This window comes from Apis laboriosa, unplaced genomic scaffold (genome assembly GCF_014066325.1).
Source record: "Apis laboriosa isolate Shangri-la unplaced genomic scaffold, ASM1406632v1 scaffold18_cov149, whole genome shotgun sequence".
Lineage (NCBI taxonomy): Eukaryota > Metazoa > Arthropoda > Insecta > Hymenoptera > Apidae > Apis > Apis laboriosa.
In genome coordinates, this window is record NW_025222233.1 from 3,751,830 (window position 1) to 3,765,086 (window position 13,257).

A 13,257-nucleotide genomic window follows, 5' to 3' on the forward strand; every position below is an offset into this window, starting at 1 on the left:
AATCGTGCACGAGTCGAGTCGAGTTGGTCGAGGGGATTGCGTGCATCCGCGAAAAAACGCGCGGATTATTTTTTTCCCGAGGACGCTTGCAACCCCGACCGTACCTCGCTGCAGACTGGCGGCCCGGCCGTGGAACAGAGAGTGCATCGAACAAGAAAGGGAAGAGAAAGGGTTGCACGGGCGAAAAAAAAAAAAAGAAAAAAAAGGAAGCGAAAGAGAAGGAGGGTGGCTGGGGGGTGGCGAAGGGAGCCGAGCTGGGCGAGAAACGAAGCGAGAAAGATAGGCGGTGGCGAGAGAGAGAGAGAGAGAGAGAGAGAGGAGGGGTGGGGAGGGGTGGGTGAAGAGCACTTCGTCGAGTTGCCTAGGTAGCAATATGTCAAGAGCTCAACCCCTTTCCACCACCCTCTCGCTCATCCCTGTGCTAGCGGTCCTATCCTTTTCGCCCGAACATTCCGTACGTACGTACGTACGTACGTGTGCGCTATTTTCCGCAGCCTAAAAAGAGAAAAAGTGTTGTCGCTGGTGGTGGTGGTGGTGGTGGTGGTGGTGATGGAGGTGGAGGTGGAGGAGTCGATGTGGAGGAACGAGGTGGCCCTCGAGTCGTTTCACCCCTCCTTCCGCCGTTACGCCTGCCGAGGGTGATAGCGGTGGTGGTCGTGGACCAAAAGGAACGAGAACACGGCGTTGCGTGGCCGCCCGTAACGTAAATGATCATTAGTTTCCCGGCTCGAGGCGAGTTGCCCGTGATTTGCATTAATTAATTAGGGGCCAATTAATTCGGATTACTTTATCACAGGGGCCCCTGTGTGCGCGCGATCCAGCGTGTGTCAACCGCGCTGTGTGACGCCGCCGGAGTCGAGACCAGACAATGACGACGACGCGGAAAGACGTCGACGTTGGACGTTGACGTCTCGTTGCCTCGAGTACGACAACCGGGCGATCGATACGCTCGTTCGAGCCAATCCGATAACTCGCCACGCCGATAAATAAATGCAACGATTAAAGAATTATATTCGGTATTTCGAAACGATCGAAACCTCGACTCCGGACTCGATCGTTGCCCGTATCGGCAACGGCTTTCTCCATTTCCGTTTCGAAACCATTTCGCTGAAATTTTTATATCTAGCTATCGTTCGATCGTTCGGTCGGGGAACTTGGTTCGGATATACAGTAGTCGATAAATCGACGGAAGAAAGGAATGAAAGAATGGCTTGTGATTGTAGTGGAATAGGGGAGTTTTGATGGTGTCGATCGAAACCCTCGGTAAACTGGCGAGGCAAACGACGATCGCGGCGCCAAGGAGCTGTCGAGCTCTTTCATTCCTAACGAGATGTACGCGAATCGTCGAGCGTAAGAGGATCTTTTGCAACGCGGAAAGAGAGAGAGGCCTCGTCTAAAGCGGGGAGGGAGGGGCATTGAATGCCGGAAGAGTGAGAATATTTCGAAGAGAGGCGGAAAGAGAGGCAAAAGAGGAAGGAAAGGTTTGAAGAGGGGCAAGATAGTGGACAAGAGTTTCAGTTTTCAGATAATAAAGTCTAGTTGGCGAGTGGCATCGGTGCTCAGACGACCCTTCAAGCCAACTAGCGGCCATGTCTCCTCACAGACGCGTCGCATCGACGACGATCCTTTCAAGCCTTTCCAGCCTGAAATCATGCTTAAGCATAATAGCAAAGAATGGCCTGGCAAACGAGAGACCTCTGGCCTCGCGCCTTCCACATAATTTCCACGGATTATGGTAATTCGTCCCCTTCGTCTCCAACGAAACGAAGGAATAATCGAGGGTAACTGTGTTTCCCTCCCCGACTTAATTATGAGATTTATGCAAACCCTGAATGAACTTGGATCAAAGGAGGGAGGAGAGGTGGGGCGATTTTTCAAACGACTAACGAGGCAATCGTCGATGCGTCTGATTACGTACGGAAAAAAGTTTGTGGGCGTTGCACACACCTACGTAAAACACCTAATTACTATGCAAAGTCTTCGTGATCGAGCCTCGTTCCCCCTCGTTTCGAAGTTACGGTCTCTCTGAACAACTTCGACCTTTCCGCTTCTCGATTTTTCGTGGAACGACGTATACCACCGCCGTGCATTAGCGTCACGAGCATCGAAACTTTGCTGTCCGAACTTTTCAACTGTCCTACATACACGCGTCACGTGAAGACTTGCCCGATTGCCCGATTCGGCCAGAAAAGGAAGAAACCTCCCTCTCCCCCAAGGGGGACGACAGATGCCTCGACCAGGTACCCGAAACTTGCCAAACTTTCAATTACCAGCGGTTTATTTTACGGGATGCGGACCTCGTTACGAGAATCACGCGAGCACGCGTTTAATCATTCAATCTCCCTCAACCATATCCCAAAATACACTAAAATCGTTCGAATTATATGTTCGAAGAAAATTTCAAGACAATTCCAATTTCGAATTTTCCAAGATTGATTTGACTAAATAATTAGAGGAATCGTGAATATGAACGGAGGGGGTTAAAATCGTTGAATTTACAAGACGATCGAGTCACGAGACAATTGAAACGACACGAGGAACGATTTTCGAAGGGAGGAAGAAGTCGCGTAGGTGAGGATCGATCGTGAGAGGAACGATGGCGAAGATACGAGCTGGAATGCTGTGTTGGAACGAAGGATACTTCCTCGAACACCGTTCGATTAGAATTACCGTCAATCCCAGCCTCCTCTGACATAAATACCAGGGATACACGCGTGCACTCGGTCGAACACGGGCGCACAATGGATCGACACAGAACTTTGGAACCGCCCTCGAGCGTCCCACAGACCTTTGCAGCTATTCATCGCTCCGCCTGGACCTTCGATAATTCCGAAACGATCTGATCATTAATCGAAAATCGCGGTAATTCGATAGATCCACGCCAGCTATGCGATCGACGTTGTGTGACGTTGCGCCTCGTTGCGCGAATAGAAACGGATAATAATTGGGATTCTAGAGAAAGCGAAATAAAACGATTTCCATTATTATTATTACCAATCTTTTCTCCAAAGATTTCTCGAAATCTGTTTCAGTGTTCACTCGTTGTACAGTTTTATTCACTTCTCCGTGAATCATAGTATCGTATAATCCTAAACTTTGTATCGTTTCGATTAATGACAGCCTTCCCGAAGAACGCTCAATCCGCGTTAATTTCATTAACAGAAATGCAACGGCCCCGGTGAGCAATACGGTTCGCCCCTTCCTTTCCTCGCCTTCCACCCTTCCACCCACGCGTGCGGCAGCTTCAAAGCCACTCCTTCCCCTCGATCAACGGCTACCGCCACACCAAATATACACGCACGCACGCACACACACACACACACGTCACGCTCGCGCGCGATCGTTATGAAACAAAGAACAACGTAAATTTACCAGCCACCTTGTATTCCGTTCCCTATCCGCGACACCCCTCCGTCGGTGTCCTCCCCATCATGGACTGTAATCCTCCCTACGAAACTTAGATCAATATGTTGCGTCACGTTTCGCCCCCTGCACGCCGCCCGACATCCATCCTCCGCCACCCACACCTTCGTCCACCCCGCGCTTCATTCCTGACCCCAGCCCCCTACCCTGAACGTGACGTCACGCAGGGACGCGCCCCATTCATAGGCTCTCTCCCACGCAGAGAGACGGAACCGCGGTGGCCGAAGGGAAATCGAAAGAAAGAAGAGAAAGGGGAGGAAGAGAAAAAGGAGAAGGAGAAGGAGAGAAGAAGGAAAGATTTGATCGTGCGTAATGTAAAGGAGGAAAAAAGGAAAAGGTTACAAGAAAAAAAGAAGAAACTAAAAGAAAAATTCAGGATTCGTTCAAATTTTGAAATCGGATGAATCGAAGAACCACTTCGTTCTTGGTTAGAAAGCTCGTGTAATTGAACGAATCTCGCGTATCGTGCCTCGCCCCTCTCTCTCTCTTTCTTTCTCTTTCTCTTTCTCTTTCTCTTTCTCTCTCTTTCTCTTTCTCTTTCACTCCACAATCAGCGCTCCCCAAAGAAACGTACGAGCGTTTCGTTCCAGCGGATCGATGATGTCGTAACGCGCGCCGTGACGTTTATCATCGTACTTGCGTGTGGCCCTGGTTGGCTCTATATATGTGTGAGTGTATATATGTGTGTGTGTAGGAGTTACTCGTTCACCGGGTGAAACCGATGACACGCACGTGCCGTCTCTCTTCTTTTCGGCCTGTCCTATATTTTTCGGGTGTATTAAACCGGGGAATTCTCCTCCTCGAAACATTGGGGTTTGGTTATCGCGAGAGGAAGTTGAAGAACGATCGATGAATCTCCTGTTTCGCGAGCGAGACGTAAGGAAGGTCTGGCTGGCGTAAGATACTTCCAACTGGAAGTATTTCAAAGGGAAAGGCGTTGAATCGAAGATTAAATATTTTCGAAAGTATCGTAAATTGTTGTTCCTCGCGAGGCTCGCTTTAACCGACTGCATAGCCAATCTTCCGTTTCTTAAGCCGCGGCAAAGTACGACGAAAGCCAATAAACTTGCAGGAAGTTGTAAACCGAAGTTCCTCGCGTCTGCCTCTATTATTATACCAACCCCCGGCCGGGATGAAACGCGCGCGCGTTATTATATATATATTCGCTGTGGATACGTACGTGTGTATGTACGTAACGGCCGCTCTTATTTTCTCCGCTCCCCGGATGCGCCACTTTCAAAAACGAAGTTAAATTACTCCTCTCGCCTCCCCTCGCCTCGCGTAACGGAATCGAATAAATGGAATCGTGGCATGCCCGAAGAATCGTTGACTAAACTACTGTCACCGTTAATCGAATTACGCGATCCATTCTCGGATTCTTTCTCTCTCTCTCTCTGTCTCTTTTTTATACAGATTCTTCCAGAAAATTTCTCTCTTATTTTCCAACGTTTTGCTTTAAAAATAAACTTGCGATCATGGAAAATTCATGAGATTAATTATATATATATATAAAATCGAGGCAAAGTTTCGACGATCAGTTCAATTACCATCGAATAATCTTATCTTATAATCTTATTCCAACATTTCGAAAATAACTTCCGATACAATTAATTATAACAACAACAATCCAACAACAAGCTTTCCATCGTATCCATCGTTCCATTTATCCAATTATCATCGATATCGCTTCAACGAACGAGAGGATATCGAAGAATATATATATATATATAAAGAGAGAGAGAGAATAAGAGAAATAAAATCTTCTCGAGGAATGCGAGAAAAAAAGATCATCCCTTCCTCCCTTCCTCTCCCTTTCTCCCGTTGACGATGAAAACCCTATGGAAATCGAGCGATCAGACCGGGGAAATAGAGGCGCAAAACAGGCGGGAAACGCTATTCGCTATTTAACGATGGCTTTACGCCCACATACGCTACACACGCGCGCGTCCGCGATAAGGGTTAATTGGTATAGCACGGGGAAAGGGGGCCAGCGAGGGTTGGTGAGAGTTGGACAGAGGGGGGGAGGGCAGAGTGCCGCTATAGGTCAATTATTTCCACGTATTTCAAGCGATACGCGGCCGTTATCGTCTTTCCCGATACCCGACCGCTCTTAATTGTTTCCAGGAAGTTGACATTTCCTGGCCTGCACTTTTAACGCCGGCCATACCGAGGGGGAGATGAGGGGATGGGGAAGGAGGAAGGAGAGATGTGTGTATGTATGTGTGTGTGTGTATGTGGAGTCGCGACAAAGACGTGTTTCGAAATCTTTCTCCCCCTCCGCTTAGAGAATAAATGGGCCGCCTTCAAGACGCGATAAATCACGGTGGCGCGGATCCAATTTTCCGCGAACATCGAGAAGATGGAACTGCGTGAAATCGCTGGAATCTTCGATAACGCGAGAACGAGACCTTCCTACGCCATTAAACGCCTCTTCCACCTCTATTGCCTTCGACATCGATCTAATTTTTCAACGTTTCTTCGCTTTTTCCTCTTACGCCTCCCCTTTCCTCCCTCCCTCCCTCTTTATTATTATTATTCTCTATTAAACAAAAAATTTCGTCTCCATCTTTTGGCTAGTTTAGTAAATTTTCAGATTGGAAATGGAAAAAATGTTGTAAATCTTTTTCGAATTAACCGGATCTCTATTTTATTTAGAGATATTGGTGCAACGAAGAATGCTAGAGTTCCACTGAGAAATGTATGGCGAGATAATAGTTCAAAGAGAATCGTAGCCTGGTTTCCGTTTCTGGTGCACTCAAGATCCCATTGATCAGAGTTATCAGTGGGGAGAGTCGAGCCAGTGACTCTGGTTTTCGGACCGGTTTTCACGCCATCGATTCGCGTGGGAGGACCTTCGCGTGCACGATCGACAATCTCGTTTATCGACCTGCGATGACGTCTCTCCTCTCCTACTCTCGCGCCGATTATTTCCTAGAAGTTTAAACAAATCCTCTCGCGTTATCGTTCAAACGATACCGCGCGGATACGGGGAAATTCGTTCGACCGATGGAAAAAATTGGACGATAGTTTTGCAATTAAGAGGATGATTCAAATATTTTTCGCATCTAATTTATTGGATTTTAGGAGAATTTATTTGGATTTTCGTGAGGGGCGTGAAAAGAACGCGAGCCTTGAAATGTCACGGGAGGCAAGGCGTTTCCGGTGCTCGCGCACCGAATGCACCGTCACAGAGGATTTTCCTTTGATCCCTTCATTTAGGTAATGAATCTTTTTTTTTTTTTTGGTCGCGCTAGACCTGACCGGCGCGTGGCGACAAATAAAACTTGTGATCCCTCAAAGCGTAGATGTTCACTAAGTAGCTTCCCCGTAATTAAAAGAAAAATAACGGATTATCCTGCCATCTTGCGCTTCGAAACTCTTTTTAACGTCCAATTAAAAAGAAAAAAAGAACAGGTAACGCGTTTAAAGCTTTCAAAAACCGGGGATAATTTCGGGAGAATACGAGAAGACACGAGTATTCTTCGTCGATTGCGCGATATCGATGCGCAAATATCGCGTTGGAAACTTTAAAGGACAGCCGATATGATGCGAGATAACCGATATTCAGGCCAGGTGTAAAGTTCAACGACAGCGGATCGAATAGTGGAAAGTTGGAGGCAATTAGTCAGTCTGAAACTCCACCCTTGAGTGTCGGGGCGTGAAACGCGAGCGTAAAAGAAAAAAAACAGTGGGGAATTAGACCGAGGAGAGGGCTCGATTCCTCCGGATAATATATCTTGCCGTTTCTTTCCCGATCTCTCCCCTACCTTGGTCGACCGTAGAGTGACCTTTCCGCCGCAGCGTGCGCAGCACCGGATGCTGCAGTAGTTGCAGATGTGACCGACGCCGTCGGCGAACTTGGTTTTCAGGCATATGTGACACGTGGCGTGCAACTCCACTCCCGCCTTCTTGTGTTTCTCCGAGCAGGCACGTATCCTTTCCTCGAGGATCTTCACCTCATCCTGCTTCCGTCTGCAAACGATAAGGAAGAATAATTAATCCATCTTTGAACGGAAATGAAATGAAAACGAAGGATTTACTTTAGAAGGAGAAGAGATCGATATTGAGAACGTTGGAGAGATGTTGTACGATGAAATCGTATTCCGACGGTACGATCGATTTAAAAGCATTATTTCATCGAGTTTCTTTGTTTCATACGAAACACGGGAATGGATGAAACAAGAGGGAGATCAAATTTAGAAACAGTCGACGTCGTATGCAAATTACAGACTAAACTAGACGCACGTTGCATTCGAGTAGGAATTCGTCGGAAAAGAAGAAGAGATTCGGGATCGCAGGGAAGACGTGTTCGTATCCAGCCTTCGTATATAAATATGTAAACGCGTTTGTATACGTACGTGCTCAGTTGCATTCTAACAACCCTTTCTTACGTAGCTTCGAGAATGGGATAGGAAGTGGAAAAGGAGGAAAACAGAGGAGAAAAAGCCAGCTTCTTCGAGCGTGGGAGGTTGGTTTCAGAAGAGTCGAGCCGCCATTAGACTCCTCGATAATTGCGGATCCTCAATTTTCGGAGGGTTCGAACAAAGCTAAGATACAGAGATCCGTCTCTTTCCCTCTCCGCGCCTTGGCCCGCCATTAAAATTCAACCGACAATCGTCCTTCGTCGAGCCGAGATTTTTCTGCAAATTGCAGCAACGGCGTCGCTCCACTTTTATCTGCCCTCTCCTCCCTCCTCCCCTCCCTCCCCTCCCCTCCCCTCTATCCTCGCCGTGATTTCGTTTACTAGCCAGCAGCTACTTAATTCCAGCCGCGTAACTAATTCGCAGCGCGACGTTTTTTTTAACCCTCGCTCGTTTCCGCTTTCACCGATGATTTTCAAGAGATTCAAGGGACCGAAACAACCATCGATTTTCATCCTCGTTCTCCAAGACTCTGCTAACGATTCTCCGACATCGAGCGGAGAAAGAGCTTACGTATTATTGTAGATATCGAGAATCGTCAGCTGCTCGAGCAAACAAAGAGACTAGAAGATCGAGTTCGATAAGTAACGTTCAATCCTCGTGCGAATGCACCCTCGTCTTATTGTGTCATACACTTTAGAAACTAGATGTCGACTATAGTCTTTCTATTTATGCATCGTATAAACGTTTCCTGTCGATAGAACCGGAGGAGATAACAGGTGGCAAAGAAATTTTATTGCTATCAATCCGATGGACGATGCAGAGATATAATCTGATCGATGAAAAGTCCACGCTTTCCAGCGTGTTCTGTGTCTATCTCATTCGCCACAACAATTTCTTAAACTTATGTTCGAGGAAAGGGATTTTGTCAAGGTATTCGATTTCAAGAAGTGATGGAATTATTCGCGAACGAAAGGAAGGAGCAAAATGATAATTCGTTCGATTAATGGGGGAAATTATTGGGAATATTGTGAGTACTTGCAGTTAGGAGGGAATGGTCAGATTTAATACCAGGGGAGTCGATTTATCGGCGAGGTGATTGAATTGGAATGGAATGTGACCGATGTCATCGATTTATTCTATCTACACCCAGCTTAGTACGTTTTCGTCGTCGAGAAATTCTGATACTGCTCAATCTGTACGTAGTAATTTTCCATCTCTCGTATCGCTCCTTTCCAAATAACTAATTTTAACGAACGACGCGCGACCCGATCACGAGAGAATTTTCTTTGAGAAGAGCGGTACTCGTAAACAATGTTAACCACTCTAATCACAAGGGATGAAGATGACGAGCAGGCAAGAGATATATCTGCAAGCCAAGTAGGTTGGGGCGAAAGATGGACGAGATGGAGGAAAATGAAAGAGACGGGAACACTTGGCACGAGCCTACGAGCTCTACCATCGCCACAAAGTCTCCGGATCGCGTGTACGCGGACGAAGGAAAGTTGGGAATCGCGAGGGTTGTTGGCACCAACGGTTTCGAACTTGGATCCCCATGCGAACGAATTTCCGTCGAATTCCTTTTGATCGTTATCCATTTTCTACCATTAGCTCCTTGCACAGAGAGGGAAGATCCTATATAACACGCCTATATTAAATACGTAGACGGCAGTCGATGGAGTTTCGTAGCGGAAATTTGCATGGAAACGGTAGCGAGCTACGGGCTACGAGCGGTAACCTAAATCTTGAGTTTGCCGATCGAGTCAAAGGTTGTGGCTGCATGTCACAAAGCATATATATATATATATATATATATATATATACACGTATAGATATAGAGACACACAGTGTACGTGCGCCCGCCCACGTTACTCTAATTGCTTTACCAATAATCGCGCGCGACTCACGAACACGCGACGACGATCGGTCGAGTTGAAACGGCTCGTCGTCGCGTTGCAACCGCGTTTTCTCGAGACACGATTTATCTGGAGAAAAAAAAAAAAAAAGAAAAGAAAAGAAAAAAAAATTCTTCCGCAACGAAAGAGAAGCAGATCAAAGGGAGAGAGGAACGGGCGCAGAAATGTAGGTTACTTAACGAACACCAACCGTGATTTACGCGCGACTTTTCCGTCCCACAAAATCCGCGCTACGCGACTTTTCACACGATGTCCCCGGCTACGTGCCTCGCCTCGAACAAAGAATCCCACCCTCTCCCCGATCTTTGCTCGACACGTCGAAACTTCCGTCCGTTAGACTCGCCGCTTCGTATTTTTTCTTTTTTTTTTTTCCTTTCTTTTTTTTTTTTTCCACGCCTCAAACTTTACGCCTCGTCTATTGTACGCGAGTTTTACAATATTCACGGATGGAAGAGGGAGGGGGAAAAGAAAAAAAAAAGAAAGAAAAAAATATCGACAATTGTTACAGTGTCGACATGTTAATGTGAAAGGTGGTGGTCGAGGAATTGGAGTTCGTTGAAAACGATCCGGCGTCGATTACGTCAGAAAATTATATCGGTGGGCACGCACGAGGCAGCGTGCCTAAAAGGGGCTGAAGAAAGGTTACGCGTCTATTTTTGCCCGTGTTACCTTCGGATGCGGCGACGAGATCCGTACCGAGGACTAAAATTATCATCCCGATGTCAAAGAAGCCTGGGATACTGGGAGGGTGGGGTGAAAGGGAGGCGAAGAAACGTAACCCACGTAGCGATAATCTCGGGGCTACCGCGTTAAAACGCGCCATCCTTTCGCGCGTGGGTCCAGCCTTCTATATTTCAGGATCCAAGAATTTACCGTGGCAATCCAACCCCTTTCACACTCCATCCACGGGCTGCATACCCTATGCATACCCTGTGCAACTACAGCAGCTCGTTACCGAGCCACGTCAAGGCTCGCTGCCTTGCATTTTACATGCGTCCCTACACGTACTTGTCGTCCACATTACATGATCTCGCATCGGTATGGCGAAGCACGCTTTCCTCATTACTCTCTCGCTTCTTCTTCTCCCTTTCTCTCGGTGCCCATCCCCTCTTTTCTCTCTTTCTCTCTCCCTATCTCTTTCCCGATTCACTCCTCTTTTATCCCCCGTGTTCTTTGTCTCCTTCCCTCTGTCTTCCACCGGCTCACCCTTTCTCACTCTTCCTCCCTCTCCTTCTCTCTCTCTTTCTCTACTCTACGTCTGTCTCCATTCCCCGCTCGACTGCTTTCTCACGTTCCCGTTTTCCATCAGCGACAACCTATCAATAAAACGCCTTCCTCGAAGAACACCGTCCATTTTCCTCGGCGTCGCCTAGCTGCGACTCTGGCACCGTAATTACATGCGAATGAGGCTGCTGGCGCATCCATCACCGGCTGCCTCTTGCAAATAGGTGTAGAGGGGAGTAGGTTGCCTGTTAAAAGGGTCAGTTTTCGTTGATTCCTTTCGACGTTGGTTGGAAAAGTTTAAGGCGGGGTAGTTTGTAGAGATTTAAAACGCGTTTCGAGCGCGTTTATACGAAGCGCGAAATTAAAAAGGAAACTTTTTATTTTCGAGTTGAAAACTTCATTGCATTCGAGTAATTTGATTTGAATCGGAACGAAATAAATTGTTTTATTTAATAATAATTGAGATTACGAGTATTGAAACGATAGATGAGAATCGACGGGATAATTATCCGAGGTAACGGAACGAATAATCTAAATAGGGAATAAGGGAAGATGCGATGGATATAAAACGGTCAAGGACTAACGAGCAGGTAAAGTGGAGAAAATAGGCGGAAAGCCACGTCGGAGGGGACTTTGGTCAAGAAATACACGTATTGGATCGATCGGACATCGTTTCGCTCGTTCAGTAATTCTGATCAACGACGCGTGACCGTCCATGGTCACATTTTTGTAGCTCTGCCTAGCCTGCCTAACCATTCAGACTTTATACTACTTGTCGATGTGGTACTTCGCCCCTCAATTTGCTCGTTTTATTGTTTATTGTTTAGAGAAACAATGCAAAAGCATCTGATTTTTCACGAGGAAGGCGTGATGATATATGCGTGCGCAAATAAAAAAAGAATTAAACTATGGCAAACTATATAAAAAATTGATAAAAGCATAAAATTGATAAAAGCGAACGTTCTTTAGAAATCATTTTACGTTTTTCATTTTCGAAGCGAGTTGGAAAAAAAAAAGATATTTCTAATAAAAAAAAAAAAAAAAATGTATTTCGCATATCACCATTCTCTTACTCTTGGTTACTCTTTGATAGACCAAAGATAAATTGATGCATCGTCTCTTTATCATCTCATCTCATTGGATACAAAATAAATGCAAAGATTATGTGTCTTTAGAAACTTTTTCCACATAATTATAATGATAATAGAAAAAAAAAGAAAGAAATTAATAAAAGGAAGAAAAAAGCGAGCTTAATAAAAAAAAAGGAAGAAATAAATAAATACGAGCACACGAAGATAATAGGATATCAGCACTAATCCCAGCATCATTATCGGAGAAAAAAAAAAATCTGGATGAAAAAACCGACCTACCTCATAATCTCATTTTCCTTCTCCTCCTCCTGCTTCTGCCTTATTATAACCTCCTCGATGGTGCTCCTCTCCTCGGGGGTGAGGTGCGACATATCAGGTACAGCCGCCATCACGGACGTAAGATAGGAACGTGCACGGGAAGCTCTAATCGCGAGGAATTTAGCGCGACGCGCGGGCCGGCGCAGCACCGACGACGCCGCCGATGAGGTACCGCGACGAGGATCGCTCGCCGCGCGATAACGCTCGTTCCTACGGGATATCGCGTCCTTTCTACGACTACGGGAAAGCTGTAGCGTACGGGGGGAGTCATCCGACACCTGGTAATCGGCGCAGCTGGCCACGACAACACGGGTACGCCTTCGGCGAGCGTAGATTACTCCGTGCTCGCGCTTTTGCGTCCTGCTTCTGTCTTTTCTCTTCACGCGTCTGTTCTTGTTGTTGTTGTTGTTGTTGTTGTTGATGGTGGTGGTGGTGGTGGTGATGGTGTTGCTGCACGTCACAGCACGAGCGGCGATCCGTGACGATCGGTACGAAGGTTGGAAGCCCGTCCACGACGACGACCACCACGTTCGCCCAACGTTCGACTGGACAAGAGGAAGCCACTGCTCGACACCGGACTCTCTTGTTCGTGCGCGCCTTATCGTCCGCCTCGAGGCTGCCTCTCATGCGAACGTCATCGAGATTCGTCGAGGCATGGACGCGACCTTGGCTAGATCCGTGATCCTCGTCTCCGTCGGTGTCCTCGTCGTCGTTGTCTCTCGTCGTACGATTACCAGCGACCGCATCTGTATGACAAATCATGTTTCACAGGCTGTGTGGAGGTTCTCGCATTCTCTCTTCCGTCCCCGGTCCTAGTTCTCCGCTCGAAGCCAGCATGGAACGATGCGAGGATTGTCCCCAGGTGTTCCTCGAAAGCGACCTTCGACGAGCTTCCTCCTCGCGTCCTCGATATGGCGGCTGCGA

At 47.0% G+C, this 13,257-nt stretch overlaps 1 protein-coding gene across 1 annotated transcript in view; it reads right to left on the minus strand.

The window, feature by feature from the left end:
- LOC122712052 (regulating synaptic membrane exocytosis protein 2) overlaps positions 1–12,413 on the minus strand; it is a 59,785-nt gene extending 47,372 nt beyond the window's left edge. The window contains exons 1-2 of the mRNA XM_043931368.1: positions 12,295–12,413; positions 7,191–7,395 (exon numbers count right to left, since the gene is read on the minus strand). Of these exons, the coding sequence (XP_043787303.1) occupies positions 7,191–7,395; positions 12,295–12,404 (315 nt within the window). The 5' untranslated portion in view covers positions 12,405–12,413. The remainder of the gene's footprint in view (positions 1–7,190; positions 7,396–12,294) is intronic.
- Between the last annotated feature and the right edge of the window lie 844 nt (positions 12,414–13,257).